The 21,053-nt window shown below is 53.0% G+C and overlaps 4 protein-coding genes across 10 annotated transcripts; 3 read left to right on the top strand and 1 right to left on the bottom strand.

Moving 5' to 3' along the window:
• Window positions 1–154: 154 nt before the first annotated feature.
• Window positions 155–3,424, top strand: NAA80 (N-alpha-acetyltransferase 80, NatH catalytic subunit). The gene is made up of 2 exons (XM_053598565.1): window positions 155–293; window positions 1,717–3,424. Exon 2 carries the CDS (start codon window positions 1,754–1,756, stop codon window positions 2,678–2,680), a length of 927 nt encoding a protein of 308 aa, XP_053454540.1. The 5' UTR covers window positions 155–293; window positions 1,717–1,753; the 3' UTR covers window positions 2,681–3,424.
• On the top strand, window positions 170–6,293 carry HYAL3 (hyaluronidase 3). Of its 3 annotated transcripts, XR_008381542.1 has the most exons (5): window positions 170–293; window positions 3,659–4,569; window positions 4,945–5,034; window positions 5,147–5,480; window positions 6,162–6,293. XR_008381542.1 is itself a non-coding variant. In XM_053598558.1 (4 exons), the coding sequence occupies exons 2-4, from the start codon at window positions 3,676–3,678 to the stop codon at window positions 5,414–5,416; spliced, it is 1,254 nt and encodes a 417-aa protein (XP_053454533.1). In that variant the 5' UTR covers window positions 170–293; window positions 3,659–3,675; the 3' UTR covers window positions 5,417–6,129. The 3 variants fall into 3 exon arrangements, 2 of the variants coding, with proteins under 2 accessions (XP_053454533.1, XP_053454534.1); XM_053598558.1 differs by lacking the exon at window positions 6,162–6,293 and having other exon boundaries at window positions 5,147–6,129; XM_053598559.1 differs by lacking the exons at window positions 4,945–5,034; window positions 6,162–6,293 and having other exon boundaries at window positions 5,147–6,129.
• A 639-nt stretch (window positions 6,294–6,932) lies between these two features.
• Window positions 6,933–12,210, top strand: IFRD2 (interferon related developmental regulator 2). 5 transcript variants are annotated; one of them, XR_008381541.1, is made up of 13 exons: window positions 6,933–7,271; window positions 9,303–9,422; window positions 9,510–9,594; window positions 9,707–9,831; window positions 9,914–10,071; window positions 10,229–10,279; window positions 10,371–10,543; window positions 10,630–10,735; window positions 11,059–11,196; window positions 11,279–11,407; window positions 11,479–11,574; window positions 11,691–11,853; window positions 12,055–12,210. XR_008381541.1 is itself a non-coding variant. In XM_053598554.1 (12 exons), the coding sequence occupies exons 1-12, from the start codon at window positions 7,214–7,216 to the stop codon at window positions 11,769–11,771; spliced, it is 1,320 nt and encodes a 439-aa protein (XP_053454529.1). In that variant the 5' UTR covers window positions 6,933–7,213; the 3' UTR covers window positions 11,772–12,210. The 5 variants fall into 5 exon arrangements, 4 of the variants coding, with proteins under 4 accessions (XP_053454529.1, XP_053454531.1, XP_053454530.1 ...); XM_053598554.1 differs by having other exon boundaries at window positions 11,691–12,210; XM_053598557.1 differs by lacking the exon at window positions 6,933–7,271 and adding an exon at window positions 7,554–7,733 and having other exon boundaries at window positions 11,691–12,210.
• A 138-nt stretch (window positions 12,211–12,348) lies between these two features.
• Window positions 12,349–21,037, bottom strand: LSMEM2 (leucine rich single-pass membrane protein 2). Its single transcript, XM_053598566.1, has 4 exons — window positions 19,012–21,037; window positions 13,624–13,737; window positions 13,342–13,527; window positions 12,349–13,155 (listed from the first exon to the last, which is right to left on the bottom strand). Exons 1-4 carry the CDS (start codon window positions 19,133–19,135, stop codon window positions 13,022–13,024), a joined length of 558 nt encoding a protein of 185 aa, XP_053454541.1. The 5' UTR covers window positions 19,136–21,037; the 3' UTR covers window positions 12,349–13,021.
• Between the last annotated feature and the right edge of the window lie 16 nt (window positions 21,038–21,053).

Raw genomic sequence — 21,053 nt, 5'->3', positions numbered from 1 at the left:
CACCTAGAGCATGCCGATCCACACCCGCTCACAGAGTCTAGCTTTCGAAGCCCCCATCCCCAAAAGCTCCACGGCCTGTGACTCACTAGGAGGGAGGGGAAAACCGAGGCGCTGGAGACACCGTGCAGCCCCTCTCTCAGGATCCTGGAGCCTCGCCACGCCCATGGTGGGTGGGGTTGGCACTGAAGGGTTAAGCCAGACGGAAATCCCGGGACTCCAGGCCTAGGCGCGGGTCTTGGGGCTTCATCCCTTCAGACCAAGAGGTGCAACTGACACAGAAGCGGCTGTTGCAGGTGAGGGGCTTACAGCTCTGCCGAATGGCATGTGGTGTGAAGGGAGGGGCTTACCTGTTACTGACCAGTGCTGAATGGGCCTCAAGCTCAGGGGAGTTGGGGAAGGGGACCTTAGAGGCCCCCTCTGGAGCAGGTGAACAGAAGAGTAGGGCCGAGCTGCCCGCCCACCCCAAAAAATCTCCCAGCATAGATCCTCCAGCTAGCGGAACTTTGGTTAACGTGGGCAAACAGTGGGATTTGGGCACAGGTCTGGGCCCCAACCTAATGACCGTTAAACACCACTGTGGATATAGGAAGGAAGCTGTGGTCTTTATCTAGAGTGGCTTTGAAACTCAGGCCAGTCGGGAACCCCAGCCCTGCAAAGGCAACACTGCTGTGTGACTGTGGGCCAGGCCTAGTGCTGGTGCTGTTGGCGTCCTGTGTAAGGGGACAGTTGGGTCCATACCTAGAGAGTTTTGAGATGAGCAGAATTGGGACCAGGGCATGGGCTTTGTGCGCCAAGCAGAGTAGGCAGTCAAGGAAAGGGAAAGTTGAGTCTACAGGGCGGGTAAGTGGGGCTCCAGGATTAGCTAAGTTTGTAGTCCCAGCTACATGGGAGGCTGAGGCAAGAGAATTGCTTAAGCCCAAAAGTTTGAGGTTGCTGTGAGCTGTGATGCCACAGCATCCTACCGAGTGTGACATAGTGAGACTCTGTCTCAAAAAAAAGGATTAGCTAGGTAGTGGGCATAGTCTAGGGGGTAGGAAAGGCCAGGAGCTGGGGGAGAGCTGGGATGTAAGGAGAAGAAAGGGACAGGGGAATTTCTGAGGGCAGTGCCTTCTCTGAAGGGAACCTTGGATGGGCTTAAGCAGGGCATGTGGTATCTGTTTGCATGTTCTGTCCAATGCCATAGTTGTGGGCTACTAGAGACATCATGGCCAACAAGTAAGCTGGGCTGGCTGTCTTGGCACAGTGAGGTTCTGGAGAGGACAAATTTGTAGCCAGAGCAGGCTGGGGCCAGGACTCCGGGGTTCTCCCCCAGCCTTCAGTGGCTCATCATTTCCCTCAGTCTCCAGTGTGAGGCAGGACACCTGGATCCATCTGTCCTACTCTTCCCTATCCCTGGTGTAGGCTATGGGTCTATTACGGGTTACCCATCTCATCAGGTGAGTTTGAAAGAAGGTGTAGCCCACCACTCACCAGTTCCAAGATGCATGGACCCCCTTGTCCTCTGTCAGTCCCTCCTTGTCCCAAACCCATCTTCCCCTCCTGGCACAGCCCAGCATGGCTGTTATCTACAGGAGGAGAGCCCTTGTGGTCTGAGGAGATGCCACTGGTTGGAGACTGTGGTCTTAACCTCCAGCCTGGCACTGAGCCACCTGCAACCTAATAGGAGGTGACCTTGGGTCCCAGCCTGACTCATCTGAGCCTGGATCCTACCTATAGGCAAGAGCTGACCCCTACACTAGTGCCTACACACCAGATGGAGGTGATCCTGAATACCAGCCCAACTGAGCTGACTCTGGATCCAGCATGCCAGCCAGAGTTGACCCTGAGATCCAGCCTAAACAAGCTAACCCTGGATCCAGCACACCACTCAGAGCTGACCCTGAGCACCCAGCTAGCTGAGCTGACACTGGATTCCACAAGCCAAACAAAGATGACCCTCCGTCCTGGCCTAGCTGAACTTAACCTTGAGGAGACCCCAATCCCCAACCTGGCTGAGTTGATCCTGGAGCCTGTGCACTGCCGACCAGAGCTCTTGGATGCTTGTGCTGACCTCATCAATGAGCAGTGGCCCCGCAGCCGTGCCTCCCGCCTGCACTCCCTGGGCCAGTCTTCAGAAGCCTTCCCCCTCTGCCTGATGCTGCTAAGCCCTCGCCCCACACCTGAAGCAGCACCCATTGTGGTAGGCCATGCCCGGCTGTCACGGGTGCTAGGCAGGCCCCAGAGCCTTTTAGTGGAGACAGTGGTGGTGGCTCGGGCCCTGAGGGGCCGTGGCTTTGGCCGCCGCCTCATGGAGGGCCTAGAGGTCTTTGCTCAGGCCCGGGGCTTCCATAAGCTACACCTCACCACTCATGACCAGATGCATTTCTATGCCCACCTGGGCTACCAGCTGGGTGAGCCTGTGCAGGGCCTGGTCTTCACTAGTCGACAGCTGCCCACCACCCTGCTCAGTGCCTTCCCCAGGGCTCCCTCTACCTGGACACCCTGCAAGGCCCCAAACTTGACTGCCCAAGTTGTCCCAGTGGACCCCAAGGGGCCTCCATTACCACCACCCCCTCCCCTGCCTGAGCCCCTGACCACCTCACTCCCAGCTCCGTCAGGCAACCCTCCAAAAAGCCTGCTGGTGACAAAATACCAAAACCAGAAGGGATGCCCCATCTTCTGGATGGAGAAAGACATCTGAGGGCCACCCAGGGCAAGGGACTGCTGTTCTGTGTCAATGGACTGTGTGGGACAGAACTGGCCTCAGCCCACTGGTGATACCTTGATCCCTAGCTCCTGGGGGGCAATTTTAGCCTGGGTTTGTTTTATGGGTACCAGTGGGGGTCCAGGAGGTGGCTCCATAGCTCTGGCTCAAAGTCATCAGTGTGGCTCAATAAAGGCTTCTGGTGGGTGTGGCTGTGACAGTTTATTTGTTGACCCCAACCCTCATCTCTCAGGTCCCCTATTTCTGCAGAATCTTCAGATTCACCTGGGCCCTGGGATCACTGAGGAGAGAACACCTGTTCTTTGCCCCTCCCTCTCTGCCAGGTCCAGGGGACAGAGGGGACTGTTCTCTTCTCCATTTACTCATCATTCACTGAGCAGCTATTGTTTTGTCAAACTCTGGGTGGGGGATAAGCAATGGAGAACTGAACAGGTAGAGTCTCTAACCACAGGGACAGATAGGGGACGAACAGGTATACAGTAGCAAGATCCACACTGGAGCAAGGGAAGTTCAGAGGCTTCAGGAGCCCAAGTGCCCTCACTCCAACTGGGGATCCAGGAGCCCTCCCAGAGTAGGTGACAGTTGAATAGAGACTTGAGTGCTGGTAAGAATTAAGCCAGGCAGGCAAGGATGTGGAAGCTGAGGATTCTTGGGGCAGAGAATAACATGGGGAAAGGAAAGAAGGGGACTTGTGACAGCTATGGGTAAGGGGGTTGTCAGAGGACAAAGTGGTGTCTTGACAGAGATTGAGAATGTAGGAGGGGAGCTAGCCAGACCAGCTAGAGCCGTGGCCACCCTGAGATGCCTATGGGACCCCTGGGGAGCCATGATTTTTTTTTTCCAGCTCTCCATCCCAATGGGAAAGAGCTGAGGGAGCTCCCCAAACTTTTCTTGCTGCATGGATGGTGTGGCCATGGCCATGAGCTCTAAGCTTAAACCCCCTCTCTCCTACAGGTTTCCATCCCTGGGGCATGACCATGCAGCTAGGCCCAGCCTTAGTAGTAGGGGTGGCCCTGTGCCTGGGTTCTGGCCAGCCCCTGCTACAGGCACCTGAACACCCCTTCTCTGTGCTGTGGAATGTACCCTCAGGCCACTGTAAGGCTCACTTTGGTGTGCACCTGCCGCTCAGTGCCCTGGGCATCATAACCAATCATGGCCAACATTTCTATGGCCAGAACATCACCATCTTCTACAAGAACCATCTTGGTCTCTATCCCTACCTTGGGCCCAGGGACACAGCTCACAACGGGGGCATCCCCCAGGCTGTGCCCCTTGACCAACACCTGACACGGGCTGCCTACCAGATCCACCATAGCCTGCAACCCAGCTTTGCTGGCCTGGCAGTGCTGGACTGGGAAGAATGGTATCCACTGTGGGCTGGAAACTGGGGCCGCCGCCGAGCCTATCAGGCAGCCTCCTGGACTTGGGCACAACGAATGTTCCCCAAACTGGACCCTCAGGAGCAGCTCCACAAGGCTCGTACTGGCTTTGAGCAGGCGGCCCGTGCACTGATGGAGGAAACGCTGTGGCTGGGCCAGGCACTGCGGCCCCATGGGCTCTGGGGCTTCTATCGTTATCCAGCCTGTGGCAATGGCTGGCACAGTATGGCTTCCAACTACACAGGCCACTGCCATGCAGCCACCCTTGCCCGCAACAACCAACTGCATTGGCTCTGGGCTGCCTCCAGTGCCCTCTTCCCCAGCATTTACCTCCCACCCAAACTGCCACCTGTCCACCACCAGGCCTTTGTCCAACACCGCCTGGAGGAGGCCTTCCGTGTGGCCCTTGCTGGTCACCCACATCCCCTGCCTGTCCTGGCCTATGCCCGCCTAACACACCGGAGCTCTGGGAGGTTTCTGTCCCAGGTAAGTGGAAGCTGAGGTCTAGGGATCTGAGTTGGGAGGTATTGCCCTGACCTAGGAAGGACTGAGGAGAGGACCTGGCTGAAGGGGACTTGAGGGGGAAGTCCTGATTGAAGGGTTCTGAGGGGAAGGTCTTGTCCTAAAGCATCAGACAAGGAAGGCATAGCTCTGCCCTGAAAGATCTTGAGAAATAAAGCAAGATCAAGCCTTTGGACCCCTGGATCTGAAGGGAGACAATCCAGAGAAGCCACTTAAGAGGTTCAGTACAAAAGAGCCCTACTGTAGAGGTAGAATCAGATCGTGGCAGTGAACCAGAAGAGTCTCTGGAAGGTGGAAGTAGGCCTACATAGATCTGGCTTAGCAGCTCTCTACCTCTAGGATGACCTCATGCAGACCATTGGTGTGAGCGCAGCATTGGGGGCAACCGGCGTGGTGCTCTGGGGGGACCTGAGCTTCTCCAGCTCTGAGGTGATCATTGCCCCCTTCAGTCTGCCTTGCAGAACATGCTGGGATCACAGGGTGGGGAAGAGGCCAGGTCAAGGCCGTGGACCAGGAGCATTGACTTCTCTTCCCTTCTCAGAAAGAATGCTGGCATCTCCATGATTACCTGGTAGGCATCCTGGGCCCATATGTGATCAACATCACCAAAGCAACTATGGCCTGCAGTTACCAGTTGTGCCATGGCCATGGACGCTGTGCCCGGAGAGACCCAGGACAGACAGAAGCCTTTCTGCACCTACAGCCAGATGGCAGCTTTGGAGATTGGAAGCCATTCAACTGCCGCTGTTACTGGGGATGGTCTGGCCCTACCTGCCAGGAGCACGGGCCTGGAACTAAGTTCACAGCATAAAGTCAGGATCCCCAGCTGCGCATGGTGGCTCAAGCCTGTAATCCTAGCACTACAGGAGGCCAAGGTGGGTGGATTGCTTGAGCTCAGGAGTTCAGACCAGCCTGAGCAAGAGGGAGACCCCATCTCTGCTACAAATAGAAAAATGAGCCAGACATGTGGTGGGGACCTGTATTCCCAACTACTCAGGAAGCTGAGGCAGGAGGATCACTTAAGCCCAGGAGTTCGAGGTTGCTGTGAGCTAGATGACACCATGGCACTCTAGCCTGGGTGACAGAGTAAGACTCTGCCTCCAAAAAAACACCCAAAACAAAAAAAGCCAGGAGTCCCCACCCCGGTCTCCTCTTTTCCTTGCTGCCACTTTCCCAGGACTGAAGCCACTTTGTGCCACTCTTGCTCTATTCAGCTTATAGTTAGTCCTCCCAAGCACGCACTCCACTTCCATCCTGCTTCCCTTGGGATCCCTGAGGGATAAAAAGGGTCAGAAAAAAAGTTTATAAAACCAGCGGCACTCTAAGATCATGTGACTCCTCATGACAAGGAAGCAGCCTAGGGCTAGTCAGATTCCAGTTAAGAGTTGCCAGCCCTGGGCTTTGTGCCTACACCTCACGGGGTCCATGAGAAGTTACAGAAAATCCTTCCCGGGGTAAATGTGCCCCAAGAAGAACTTGGCTCATGTCTGTAAGTGTTAAGCTATTGTCTGTACTCTGCTTTAATTATAAAGTATTTTTTTCTTCCACTGCCTTAGATTTGGCTGTTTCCCCATTCTGTCAGGCAGCTGTGCGCACCCTTAGCTCTTGGTGGAAGACTGACCAGACCTACCAAAAGCAAGGCAAGCATGAAACAAGTTTATTGAGGAAGAGAAAGATAGGTTTACAGAGCAAGATACGTTCACCATAGAACAAACGGGCCCCCCTGTGACTGTAAAGGGTCTGGTAATGGTTTGGGGTCCTGTTTTATACTGTCTGGATTGGACTTTCCTTGTGTTTCAGACATTACCATGGAACCATTTTGATGGACAGTTAATGACATGATAATTAGCCTTGTTACTACGGGTCACTTTCCAAATCTTACTGTGCCTGAGTTGTCTGGCCCATGGGGTGGGGTGTTCCTTCTCCTTCTAGATGTGGCAATTGCTGAGTATAGGATTAATGTGGGCCAACACCAAGACATGCCCTGGGACAATGACTGGAGGCAGCACCAAGGCAGAGCATCCACTTTGTCCATTAGGAGAGTCTCTGGGATCCCTTGCTATCTACCTAATAGTTCTACCAAGCCCTAAGCCCTTCTCATGGTCCCCAGGCTTAGCAGTGTTGTAGACCCTATTGTTTGTGCCCATTTGTGTCCTGAGATGCTGATCCACCGCTAGGAGAAAGAAGCTTCAAACTTGACGACTATGAAGTGCACGTAGCAGGGCGGGGTCGCGGACCGCGCAGGGCATTGTGGGTGCATAGTTCAGCTAAAGCGTCGTGGGCTCGTGGGCCCAATAAGTGGACTACAATTCCCGTGAGGCTCTACGCCCAGCTGGCCTACAATGATATGTGCGCTTAGCCTCCTGGAAATAGTAGTTTCGGCCGCGTGGATGTGGGTATGAACTGAATTGCCGGAAACTCACCTTCCCAGCGACCCGTTTGGCAGGGCGGGACGCCTCGCGAAGATGGTGGCGCGCGCGGCGTGTGGCTTCTGTTGTTCGGCCAAGTCTCAGCGCAGCGCACTGGCAGGTGTCTGGCTGGTCTGGAGCCCACCCCCGCCAGGTCCCTGACCCTCTGCCCCCTGCGCTCCCTGTGCTCAGTTCCCGGCATGCCTCGCGTCCGTAAGGGCCATGCGCCCCGCAAGGGCAGCCAGCGCCGTGGAGGAGGTGAGTTGGGGGGCGGGGGGCAGCTAATGAGCAAAGAGCTGGGTTCTGCGTCGGTCTCCGACTACGTCTCCCACGGTCCTGGGGTGAGGAACATCCTCTTGACCAGTCTGGTGCAGCTTAACACCAACTCTGTTGAGGCCAGCACGTGTCCCAGTGGGCATCCGCCACGTGTGCACCCAAGTTGAACTTGCTGCTAGCCGCTCTGTGCTCCGGGAGTGACCCTGGAAACACCTCTGGGCTTCAGTTTCTCCCTTGCCTTTCCATCCCAGTTGCTTACTTAGGTGGACAAACTCAGTCGACAGAGTAGAAGCCAGTTTCTTCACCAAACTCCGATCTTTTTCTTGGACTGGACAAGGAAGTTGGTGCGAGGCCTGCTCTGCTACAGAGAACAGAGGCAGGAGGCTGTTGGGAAGCTACAGGATTGGGGCTACAGAATTGGGGCCTTGGTGGGCCTGGCTGCAGGTGAATATCCTAGAGCCTGAGGCTTGTGACTCGCTTATCAGCATTGACCAGGACCCTGTCCTAGTGCAGTAAACACATATGTTTACTCTGCTGGGATGGGATGCCTGCCAGACAGCTTTAAATTGGCCACCACCCTGGCGGAGTTTGGGTGGAGGAATATCTAATAGGGTAAGGAACACGTTCACTTAGTAGTGTCACACCCAGACTTAGGAACCAGGTTAGGGGCTTCTGGGTGAGTTCTAAAAGGTGGAGAAGAGAGCACTATGCAGAGAGATCAAGTTGTGCAAAGGCCAAGCATCTGGAGGGACCACAGCACAATGAAGCAAATGCAGAAACACTGGGCTGAATTGGCAGGTAGATTAGTGAAAAGGTGAGCAGCGGCCAGCAGGCTGAATTTTGTCCTATAGGCAAGGGGGTGTAAGTAGTTCTGAAAAGTAGAACCAGCTTGGTGATCATAACCTGCCATAGCAGCCACACTTGCCAGACTCAGTCCTTGGCCCTGACACATCCCACACACAGGAGTGCTCCAGTCCTACTGATCCTGCTACTCCTCTATGTTCACCTTCACCTATTTTCAGGAACTCATAGCTGGAGGCCATGCACAGACCAAAAGAAACTCAGAAGACAGTATGCTGGGGTACCCACACATACTCATTAGGAGCCCACTCAGAGCCTAACAAATCACTTGTCTTCATCTGCTTCACTTGAAAGAGGTGCTTTTGCATAGCTGTTTTGCAGATAAACTGAATCTTTCGAGGCTGGGCAACTGTCCTGTTTATACTCCTGTTAAGATGTGGAGCTAGCGCCTGTAGTCCCAGCTACTTGGGAGGCTGAGGCAAGAGAATTGCTTAAGCCCAAGAGTTTGAGGTTGCTGTGAGCTGGAACGCTACGGCACTCTACCAAGGGCAACATCGTGAGATTCTGTCTCAAACAAAAAAAGAAGAAGAAAAAGCAGCAGCAGCTGTGGAGCTGGGATTTGAACTTTGGGTCTACCTAACTATAATCTAAGCTCCTGTCCTTACCCTGGCCACTTTTGAGGATAATCCAGGCTGGTAGCTAAATTCCAACTACCCTGTTTCCCCGAAAATAAGACAGTGTCTTATTTTAAGGTGTGCTCCCAAAGATGCGCTAGGTTTTATTTTCAGGGGACATCTTATCTTTCCTATAAGTAGGTCTTATTTTCGGAGGATGTCTTATTTTCAGGGAAACAGGGTAGATATGCGTCTGTTCCAGGCTGGGCCGTGGGCCCAGGTGAGACCTCTGCTTCTACCTAGCTCTCAGTCTCCTTAAACCAAGCTTTGGCCTCAGGGAGGTACTGCCCACCAAGCTTGTCAGGTTATCTCTAGATCTAGTTCCTGACACCATCCAACAGAGAGATGACCTCCTTCCCTCTCTTCTCCTGCTGCCTAGCTTAAGTCCCCTGCATCAGCCCCTGTGCTGCCCAGGCTTTGGTTTTCTCATTTCAGAGAGGACAGCATTATGTCTTGTGGGGTCATGGGGTTGGGTGAGGTAACCTGGCCATCCATTATCAATGGAGGCAGATTGAGTACCCCGTTACCTTCTCCTCAGGTGCCCGGAGCAGTGCCAAAGCTGACTCAGGTTCCAGTGAGGATGAGGCAGCCAGTGAGGCCCGTAGCACCACCAGTGAATGCCCTAGCCTTCTCAGCACCACTGCAGAGGACAGCCTTGGTGAGAATGGGTGGCAATTTGACAGGGATGCAGTGAGGGATCCTTTGAGTGAGAGCAAGAAGCAGTGCTGACCAGCTGGCCTTGCAGGGGGGGATGTCGTGGATGAGCAGGGCCAACAGGAAGACCTCGAGGAAAAGCTGAAGGAGTATGTGGACTGCCTCACAGACAAGAGGTACCCTGGCTGCCAGCTAATTCCTACACACAGGTCCTTGCTCAGCCCATGCCAAGTGTGACCAAGGGGAGGCTGACCCATATGACCCTTCCTTCTCCCTCCCTACCCCCAGTGCTAAGACCCGGCAAGGTGCTCTGGAGAGCTTGCGCCTGGCCCTGGCATCCCACCTAGTCCCGGACTTCTTGCTAGAGCGCCTTCTCACACTGGCTGATGCCCTGGAAAAGTGCCTGAAGAAAGGTTGGAGTCAGGGGCATTTGTGGGAGACTTAAACTGAGAAGGTGCTAACCCTTATTGCATGTGCTAACTCAGCATCCCACAGGGAAGGGTGAGGAACAGGCCCTGGCTGCTGCCGTGCTAGGTCTGATCTGTGTACAGCTGGGCCCTGGACCCAAAGGTGAAGAGGTATTCCACAGCCTGCAGCCTCTGCTAGTCTCTGTGCTCAGTGACAGCACAGCTAGCCCTGCTGCCCGGCTTCATGTAAGTGTCCCCATGAAACCCTTTGTCTACCTCATCCCTCAGCAAGATGGTGGGTTCTACCTGCTTTCGGGCTTTCCTACTCTGAGGGTGGGTAGGCCTCAAGGCTGGGAAGCTAAGCTTACCCCCTGACCATGGCCTGGCCTTGTCCTTCCAACAGTGTGCTTCTGCTCTTGGCTTGGGCTGCTATGTGGCTGCCACCGACATCCAGGTGAGTGAGTGGCCTTTGGGCACAGGTGGTAGAGCACCTACACCTATAGCTCTGCCCTTGAGCCACTCCCCCTGCCTCCCTGTGCTCCTAGGACCTGGTCTCTTGTCTTGCCTGCTTAGAAAGTGTTTTTAGCCGGTCCCGTGTTGGCTCCACAGTCCCAGTGGTCCCTGCCAGTTTGCATGGCTTGCTCTGTGCTGCCCTGCAGGCGTGGGCATTGCTGCTGACCATCTGCCCCAGCACCCACATCAGCCACATTCTTGACAGGTAGGGGGTACTGCCAAGTGCAGGGAGGAGGGGATCTTCAAGAGGCCTCCAACCCACATATGTAGCTCAACCTGCCTCTTCCCTAGGCAGCTGCCCCAGCTGCCCCAGCTCTTGTCCAGTGAAAGTGTGAACCTGCGGATCGCTGCTGGTGAAACTATCGCACTGCTCTTTGAGCTCGCCCGGGACCTTGAGGTTTGAGGGATAGGGGTGGGGTGGGGTCCCAGTTGATACCACCTGCCTATCCCAGGCTGGGTGCAGGGAATGCTGAAGAAAATAGAATGGCAATAGATCATAATGCAATGCAGGTGGCCCCAACACAGACTCATGTGCTAGGTCCTGTGACGGAGGCCCTGAGTAGTGGCATCCCTGGCCAGGCAGAGGCCAGGAGAGGTTCAGAGGGGCCCAGTAGAAAAGAGAGGGGCTCTTCAGTGAAATGAGGGGTTTGAGCACCTACATGTTGAAAGGCAACAGAGCTCAGGCTTCTGCCATACCACCCACTGTCATTCCCACTGCAGGAGGACTTTGTTTATGAGGACATGGAGGCCCTCTGTAGTTCCCTGCGCACTTTGGCAACTGACAGCAACAAGTACCGTGCTAAGGCTGACCGCCGGCGCCAGCGCTCCACTTTCCGAGCTGTGCTGCACTATGTTGAGGTGAGAACCTATGTGTCCTAGGGAGAATGCATCTCCAGGCATTGCAGCCAGGACCAATCAAATGGGCCCATCTACTCTGCAGGGTGGTGAGTGTGAGGAAGAGACAGTCCGCTTTGGGCTTGAGGTGCTCTACATGGACAGCTGGGCTCGGCATCGGATCTATGCCGCCTTCAAGGAAGTGCTGGGTTCGGGCATGCGCTACCACCTCCAGGTGGGGAGGACAGGAAAGGGTCACTTGGCTACTTGGGGCTGGCCTGAGCTCACTGTCCTCTTTGTCCCCAGAACAATGAGCTGCTCCGTGACATCTTTGGCCTGGGTCCAGTGCTGGTGTTAGATGCTGCTGCACTGAAGGCCTGCAAAATTCCACGATTTGAGAAGGTTTGCACCCTTGTGCACCTTTATCTACCCTCCGTTCCCCTATTTCTCAGAGGCCTGGAGCTCTGCAGGGGGTTCCCCCTTCCCAGCTCACCAGGTCTCCCTCTGCCCTACCCTAGCACCTGTACAATGCTGCTGCCTTTAAAGCCCGGACCAAGGCTCGAAGCCGTGTGCGGGACAAGCGGGCAGACCTCCTGTGAAGCAGGACTAGCTGAAGAGAAGATTAGCCACACCCTTGCCCATATTTTTAACAGAAGACAGTGCAACACTTGGTCTCTGCCAGTAATTGTCGCTTTATTTTTTTAATGCCCAAACCAAAAACAGATATGGAGTGGGTGGTGGGGCCAGGACACTTGGGACCTGGCCTTGTGTCCCTGCATTGAGTCCTGTGGCCTCTTCCTGCCCTGTCTTAAGCCAGGCCAAATGTGTCCCAGGGTTGTGGGGCAGACAATAGGGGGACTGTCCCTTCCTCTTCTTTCTCAGGCCTTGCTTCCCTGGGATGACCCACTTTCTTGGGAGAGATGACATCTAGACAAATGCTACCACAGCAGGTGGGGAGGCAAAGCTACCTGGAATGGATTTGTGTGCTGATTTTTAATTAGAGATAATTAAACAGAATGCTCAGTCTTTTGTGTTTTTTTGGGGGGGGTGGAGGTTGAGACATGGAGTCTCTCTGTCGCCCTCAGTAGAGTGCTGTGGTGTCACGGCTTATGGCAACCTCCTGTTCTTGGGCTTAGGCGATTCTCTTGTCTCAGCCTCTATCGCCCTTGGTAGAGTGCCGAGGCGTCACACACCTCACAGCAAACCCAACTCCTGGGCTTAAGTGATTCTCCTGCCTCAGCCTCCCAAGTAGCTGGGACTACAGGTGCCCACCACCTTTGGTATGTGGGGCCAGCGCCCTACTCACTGAGCCACAGGGGCTGCCCCAGCCTTCTGTGGTTTTGACTCCTGGGTATGTAGCTCTGTCTACTCTCTCACCTTTGCCCTCCAAGGCAGTCTTTCCCTAAGTGACCCCCTGCGTTAGAGCCCAGCCTGTCTTTGAGAGCTGATGCTGGGACCCTACTTGAGAGGCCTAGTAGATTTTGTGGGACCTCAGTGGGGACAGCTATTTCTAGACTTCTGAACTTGCCATCTGGGGATGGTCAGAGGGTACTGACAAGACCACAGGAGGAGCCAGGAGGTTGATACCCCCTCTCCCCCATTGGCCTTGGACCACTCAAAAGCGAGGCCTGGATCACCCAAAGTGAGGCCTGGGCACCAGAAGCCTTGGCTAGGTCTGGCCTGAAGAGGTCAGGAGAGTCAGGCAGTTCTGGAGTCAAATCAGGTTCTTAGACAGAAATCTTACCAAGAAAGTAGTATAAACATGGCCAGTAGCAGGAGAGGAGAGGCCTGTCCATGGCTACTTTATCCCCCCAACTTATATTGCCCCAGGCCCCAGGTCCAAGTGGCATCAGCTGGGTGCTCGGGCCTCACTGGAGTTGAGCCTCCGCAGCTGGCTCAGGCTGGCCAGACGGAGTTTGAGTATCATCTCCTCCTGAGTCTTTAATGTGTGTGCCAGGATACGCAGGGATTCACTCTGCAGCACTGTAAGTGGGTAGGCAGGAGTGGGAGATGATCAGACCATGCTATCCCACAACCTCCCCTCACCCAGCCCAGCACCAAGGAGTGCCCATGGAACACCCCCGCCTCCATTGCTGCTTCCAACTGTGCAGAAGGGCTTCTACTCTCCACTGCCTTGTCCCCTTCCCATGGGTGCCCCGTTGTCCCTACCACTCAGGTAGACGGCCAGGATGGCGATCGCCAGGCAGGTGAGTACCAACAGTGCGACCAGCAGCAGGAAGCCCACTCTGCCATACACAGGGTTGCAGCCAGCCTGGGTACACAGTGATGGTGGCAAAACACCCAGCAGCTCGTCCCATGGCCGTGTCTCCTCAGCCACACAGGGATACAAAGAGCCTGCAGGGTGAATGGGGGACATCAAGAGGTCAGCATGTGGGCCTGCTTTTCTCCCATCCCACAGTACATTTGTTGCCCCTCCCTGGTCCCCCTCACCTCCACTGTGTAGGTCACTGATGGACTCCACTGGATGCAGGCACACCTCCTGCACATGGTTGGGGGCCAGTGGACCCCTGCTTCTCTGGCTTAGCATCACTGGTACCATGGTGTCTGCAGGGGCAGCATAGGGCTGATTCAGCTGATGTGAGTCAATCCCTTCTCCTAGCTGGCTTTAAGTATTAGGGACTTGAGGAGGATGGGGATAGTGGGGCATTTGGCTTCAAATCTCCTAAAACTGACCAGCAATGACTCTTGGTTTGAATACACAGCTGGATATACACCTGATTTGTCTTTTTCCAAGCCCCTCAAGGGCTTTGAGGCATTCCTCTGCCAGCTCATTTCTTTTTCTTTCTTTCTTTTTTTTTTTTTGTAGAGACAGAGTCTCACTTTTTGGCCCTCGGTAGAGGGCCGTGGCCTCACACAGCTCACAGCAACCTCCAACTCCTGGGCCCAAGCGATTCTCTTGCCTCAGCCTCCCGAGTAGCTGGGACTACAGGCGCCCACCACAACGCCCGGCTATTTTTTGGTTGCAGTTTGGCCAGGGCCGGGTTTGAACCCACCACCTTCGGCATATGGGGCCGGCGCCTTACCGACTGAGCCACAGGCGCAGCCCATTTCTTTTTATTTCTTTTTTTTTTTTTTGAGACAGAATCTCATTCTGTTGCTCTGGGTAGAGTGCCCTGGCATTAGCCTAGCTCACAGCAACCTCAAGTTCCTTGGCTTAAGCAATCTTCTTGCCTCAGCCTCCTGAGTAGCTAGGACTGCAGGCATGTACCACCATGACTGGCTCATTTTTCAATTTTTAGTAGAGATGGGGGGAGGGGTCTGACTTTTGCTCAGGCTGATCTCCGATTCCTGGCCTCAAGCGATCCTCCTACCTCAGGCTTCCAGAGTGCTAGGATTACAGGTGTGAGACACCATACCTGGCCAACCAGCTCATTTCTAACAGTTTATCAACCTTGCAGCCCATAACACATGGAATTCAGTCCTGCCCCTTCTATTATCAGTTTTCCTTGCAGACCCTCTAAGTTAGTTAGCCATCAGTCCAGACCTGACGCATGCTGTCTTCTCTTCTTTCTGGCCAGAAAGAGCCCCATTCTAGCCTTTGTGGTGCCTCTCCCTCCTGGCCTTGGTTTTGAGTTCTCTACATACTCAGTGTGATACTTCAGTACTTCTGTGAACCTATATTTACATGTAAACATGCACACATATACTTGCTAATTTGAGATATGGGAAATGGCTTTTTGAAACAGAGTCTCACTTTGTCACCCCAGGTAGAGTGCCTTGGTGTCACAGGTCACAGAAACCTCAAACTCTTGGGCTCAAGCGATTCTCTCGCCTTGGCCTCCTGAGTAGCTGGGACTATAGGCACCTGCCACAACGCCTGTCTATTTTTAGAGATGGGGGTCTCACTCTTGCTCAGGCTGGTCTCGAACCTCTGAGTTCAAGCAAACTACCCACCTCAGCCTCTTAGAGTGCTAGGATTATAGGTGTGAACCACCTTGCCTGGCCTAGAAATGGCTTTTTATTTTTTTGTAGAGACAAGAGTCTCACTCTATTGCCTTTGGTAGAGTGCCGAGGCGTCACACACCTCACAGCAAACTCCAACTCCAGGCTTAGGCGATTCTCTTGCCTCAGCCTTAGCTGGGACTACAGGCGCCTGCCACAATGCCTGACTATTTTTTTGTTGCAGTTTGGCTGGGGGCCGGGTTTGAACCTGCCACCCTCAGTATACAGGGCCGGCGCCCTATCCACTGAGCCATAGACGCCACCCAGAAATGGCTTCTTTTTTTTTGCAGTTTTTGGCCAGGGCTGGGTTTGGCCAGCATAGGGGGCCGGCGCCCTACTCCTTTGAGCCACAGGTGCCGCCCAGAAATGGCTTTTTTTTAGACAGAGCCTCAAGCTGTCGCCCTGGGTAGAGTGCCATGGCGGCACAGCTCACAGCAACCTCCAACTCCTGGGCTTAGGCAATTCTCTTGCCTCAGCCTCCCAAGTAGCTGGGACTACAGGTGCCAACCACAACACCCAGCTATTTTTTGGTTGTAGTTGTAATTGTTGTTTGGCAGGCCCAGGCTGGATTCGAACCCTCCAGCGCTGGTGTGTATAGTTGGTGCCTTAGCCGCTTGAGCTACAGGCGCTGAGCCGAAATGGCTTTTTTTAATTGGCTTCTTAATAATTCATTTACAGCCTCTACTCATTTAGTCACTTGAGTCTGTATTTTTCTTGTGATCTTAATTATTTTTATAAGCATCACAGTGTTTATTTTGCGATTTCTAAATATTTAATTATATATCTTCTTGTGCTTCTTTGATTTGATTTTTTTTTTTTTTTTTCCTGTGGTTCTTGGCCAAGTCTGGGTCCACCCGCCACCTCCGGCATATGGGACCAGCACCCTACTCCTTGAGCCACAGGCACTGCCCTGATTTTTTTTTTTTTTTTTTTTGAGACAGAGTCTTATTCATTGCCTCAGGTTAGAGTGCTGTGGCATCATAGCTCACAGTAACTTCAAACTCCTGGGCTCAAGTGATCCTCTTGTCTCAGCATAGCTAAGCTATAGGTGCCTGCCATTATGCCTGCCTAGTTTTTCTTTTCTTTTCTCTCTCTCTCTCTTTTCTTTCCTTTTTTCCTTCTTTCTTTTCCCTTTCTTTCCTTTCTTCCTTCCTTTCTTTTCTTTCAAGCGAAAGATGGTAAAGTGCCAGCCCATGAGGTCTGCTGCCACACCTGAGTATAGCTCCCCTCCTACAAACAAGGTAAAGGCAGCTCAGTCAAGCTGAGGACTCTGTTTGAGACAGAGACTCAGTCTGTCACCCTGGATAGAGTGCCGTGGTGTTGCAGCTCACAACAACCTCAAACTCTTGGGCTTAAGCAATCATCTTGCCTCGGCCTCCCAAGTAGCTGGGGCTACAGGCACCTACTGCAACGCCTAGCTACTTTTTCTATTTTTAGTAGAGATAGGGTCTCACTCTTGCTCAGGCTGGTGTCGAACTCCTGAGCTCAAGCAATACACCCGCTTCAGCCTCCCATAGTGTTAGCATTCCTTTTTTTTGTAGAGACAGAGTCTCACTTTATTGCCCTCACTAGAGTGCCGTGGTGTCACACAGCTCACAACAACCTCCAACTCCTGGGCTTAGGCGCTTCTTTTGTCTCAGCCTCCTAGTAGCTGGGGCTCTTGAGCCAGAAAGAAAGAAACTCCTGAGCTGAGGCAATCCACCTGCCTCAGCCTCCCACAGAGCTAGGATTACAGGTGTAAGCCACAGGCACCTGGCCTTAGACTTTTTAAATTCTTGGTCCCTAGTCGGGTGTTGTGGCAGGCGCCTGTAGTCCCAGCTACTCGGGAGGCTGAGGCAAGAGAATCACCTAAGCCCAAGAGCTGGAGGTTGCTGTGAGCTGTGACACCACAGCACTCTACCAAGGGTGACAAAGTGAGACTCTGTCTCTAAATAAATAAATAAATAAAAATTCTTGGTTCCATAAGAGTTTCAGATGTCCCCCTGGAAGTTAGATAACAAAATTTGAGAGGGCAGTGGGGGAACACCTCCTGATAGGGATAAGGGTTGCCTTGCATTCTCTGGTTCTGTCACTCTCAGGACAGTAATTTGATCTTCATGATTTACTTAAAACTGCCCCTTGACATGGTCAAAAGCAAGTAAAACAGGTGCTGCCAGTGATCACATCTGGGTGGTGGGTTAAAAGTCATGTTAAATTCCCTCTTTGCACTTTGCTATGATTTTTCCACACTTCCTTTTTTTTTGAAACAGAGTCTCAAGCTGTTACCCTGGGTAGAGTGCTATGGCGTCCTAGCTCACAGCAACCTCCAACTCAGGCTCAAGCGATCCTCTTGCCTCCGTTTTTCTATTTTTAGTAGAGATAGGTTTCACTTTTTTGCTCAGGCTGGTCTCGAACTCCTGAGCTCAAGCAATCCACCAGCCTTTGCCTCCCAGACTGCTAGGATTACAGACATGAGCCACCACACCCAAGCTGCCACCAAACTCCTTTTTTTTGTTGTTTTCTGAGACAAGAGTTTCACTATGTCCCCCTCAATAGAGTGCTGTAGCCTCACAGCTCGCAGCAACCTCAAACTCTTGGGCTGGGGAAGGCTGGTGCCTCAGCCTCCCAAGTAGCTGGGACTACAGGCACCTGCCACAATGCCCGGATATTTTTTTGTTGCAGTTGTCGTTGTTTAGCTGGCCCAGGCTGGGATTGAACCTGCCAGCCTGGGTGTATGTGGCCACCCTTATCCCTATCAGGAGGTGTTCCCCCACTGCCCTCTCAAATTTTGTTATCTAACTTCCAGGGGGACATCTGAAACTCTTATGGAACCAAGAATTTTTATTTATTTATTTATTTAGAGACAGAGTATAACCACTGTGTATACACACCAAGCCTTTTTTTCTTTTTTAGATCGAGTCTCAAGCTGTTGCCCTGGGTAGAGCGCTGTGGCATCACAGCTCACAGCAACCTCAAACTCCCGGCCCAAGTGATTCTCTTGCCTCAGCCTCCCAGGTAGCTGGGACTACAGGCGCCCGCCACAACACCCAGCTATTTTTTGGCCCGGGCTGGATTTGAACCTGCCAGCTCCGATGTATGTGGCTGGCATCCTAGCCACCTGAGCTACAGGTGCCAAGCCTTTTTTTTAAAGACCATCTCACTTTGTCACCCTGGATAGAGTGCTGTGGCATCACAGCTCACAGCAACTCAAACTCTTAGGCTCAAGTGATTCCCTTGCCTCAGCCTCCCAAGTAGCTGGGGACTACAGATGCCTCCCACAACACCCAGCTTTTTTTTTTTTTTTTCTTTAGAGATGGGGTCTTGCTCTGGATCAGGCTGGTCTTAAACCTATGAGCTCAGGAAATCCACCCACCTTGGCCTCGCAGAGTGTTAGAATTACAGGTGTAAGCCACCATGCCCAGCTGCCACCAAACTCTTGACTAGCTGAGTCTCAGTCTGATCAGGCCAATGGCATATTTGGACTCAAGTTGGCCTCTGGCCTATCTACTTCCCAGTTCCTAGGCCAGGTTCCTGAATACTTCCAGGAATTACTGCCCAACTCCAATCCCAGCTTCTTCTCTGAACTAGCCATGGAGCTACTGGATGCCCACACCCACCTGGGCACAGCCTGTAGTTGACCTACCCCTAACTGGGTAGCTTCTCTGATTCCTCCCTCTTCAGCAGGGGAAAGTGAATCAAGGCCTGAGGTGGAGAGGAATTTCAAGCACAGCAAGCTTTTCATGCACATGGGGTAGGTCCCTTTAGTATAAGAATTTGGACATTAAAACTGATAACTGGTCAATACAGAGCTAAGTGGGACCAGAGGATGGGTCCCTCTATGGTCCACATAGTCACAAGACCGGGACCTTGCCCTCCCTCATGGTTACCCTCTCCTACCTTCTTGGGTCTCGTCAGGCATGACAAGTGGTGGGCAATCAGGGGGCCAATGAGGGCGTCCAGCAGCAGGATTGGACAAAGGCAATAGTGGCTCTTTTGAGCCTGGGGAAGGCCTGGCTGCCATCCAGCCTGGGCCTAAAATAGGCTTGAGCTAAGCCTACTTGTCTATATTTAGAGGGGGAGCTCTCAGCCATGAGAAGGGGCAGAGTGACTCACATGGTCCATCCTGGACTATCTACCTAGTGATGGTGCCCAGTCAAGAGCATGCCTCTACTAGCACAGGTACCCAGAGGCTTTCTTGGGGAACCACATCCCTATATGTGCAGAGGCTTCAAGGTCTTCATCTAGAATAACCAACTTAGGCTCAGTGTCCCATGTGGCAGCCAAGACATACAATGGGATCCTGTGCATCTCTACTCAGCCACCCCTCCTCCCTGTAGACACCTACCCATAGTAGCAAACATGGGACAAGTATCCATTACTGTGTGTGACCTGCTAGCAGCACAAGTTACAGTGGCGGATAACAGAAGCCTGGTGTCCTGAGAGCACTTTGATGGCACCACAAGTGGGCAGACAGACACAGCACCCATGCTGGCCAGTGGACAAACCTGGGTTGGAGATGGTACTTCTATTACTAAACTCACAATCTTAGGAAAAGGATTGTCCTTCTTGGGCCTTAGTTTTCTCATCTGTAAAACAGGAATAACAGTAATTCTTCCCTGGCAGAGTAGACTTGAGAACAAAGATACAACCATCAGAAGCACTCAGCACAATTTGTGGTTTTGGTCCTCTTTCCCTCCATGAGTGCAAACAGGTCACACAAGGTAATGTAAGGACATGTATTACTGCTTACCCTTGAAGGGAAGAGGTGGTCTGGGTTCAGGCCTTCCCTCTGTGGTTGGAGCCTTTTGCCCCTCCTTCCCAAGCAGAGTAAAGCCAGACTGAGCTCTTCCTGAAACATCCCAAATGCATCACTCCGCTGCACCACATTGGCCTCCTTGATGTTCCTCAAACTCCACAAGCTGTTTCCACCTTAGGGCCTTTGCAGTGGCTGTTCTCTCCTGGATTATTCTGTCCCCAGATATTCCTGCGGCTGGCTTCTTGTCATTCAGCTCAATTGTCACCTTTTTTTGAGACAGAGCCTCAAGCTGTCACCCTGGGTAGAATGCTGTGGCATCACAGTGCACAGCAACCTCCAACTCCTAGGCTTAAACGATTCTCTTGCCTCAGCCTCCTAAGTAGCTGGGACTACAGGCGCCCACCACAATGCCCAGCTATTTTTTGGTTGCAGTTGTCATTGTTGTTTGGCGAGTCCGGGCTGGATTCGAACCTGCCAGCTCTGGTGTATGTGGCTGGAGCCTTAGCCGCTTGAGCTACAGGCACCCGAGCCAATTGTCACTCCTTTAATGAGGCCTTCTGCTCGTATTCTTTTCCATATTACCCAGTTTTCATTTTCTTTCTTTTTTTTTTTTTTATGGAGACAGAGTCTCACTTTACTGCCCTTGGTAGAGTGCCGTGGCGTCACACAGCTCACAGCAACCTCCAGCTCTTGGGCTTACGTGATTCTCTTGCCTCAGCCTCCCGAGTAGCTGGGACTACAGGCGCCAGCCACAACGCCCGGCTATTTTTTTTTTGTTGCAGTTTGGCCGGGGCTGGGTTTGAACCCGCCACCCTTGGCATATGGGGCCGGCGCCCTACTCACTGAGCCACAGGCATTGCCTCTTTTTTTTTTTTTTTAAGAGACAGAGTCTCACTTTGTCACCCTCAGTAGAGTGCCGTGGCATCGCAGCTTACAGCAACCTCCAGCTCTTGGGCTTAGGCGATTCTCCTGCCTCAGCCTCCAGAATAGCTGGGTCTATAGGCACCCACCACAACCCTGGGCCATTTTTTGTTGCAGTTTGGCCGGCCTGGGCTCAAACCCGTCACCCTTGGTACATGGGTCTGGTGCCCCACTCACTGAGCCACAGGCGCTTCCCACCAGTTTTATTTTCTTCCTAGCACTTAGCCCTTAAATTGTATCTTGCATGTCAGCATTCCCAAAG

Source organism: Nycticebus coucang, chromosome 8, assembly GCF_027406575.1.
Source record: "Nycticebus coucang isolate mNycCou1 chromosome 8, mNycCou1.pri, whole genome shotgun sequence".
Classification (NCBI taxonomy): domain Eukaryota; kingdom Metazoa; phylum Chordata; class Mammalia; order Primates; family Lorisidae; genus Nycticebus; species Nycticebus coucang.
Note: the sequence above shows the minus strand (reverse complement) of the source record. Positions and strands in the feature narration are given on the sequence as shown.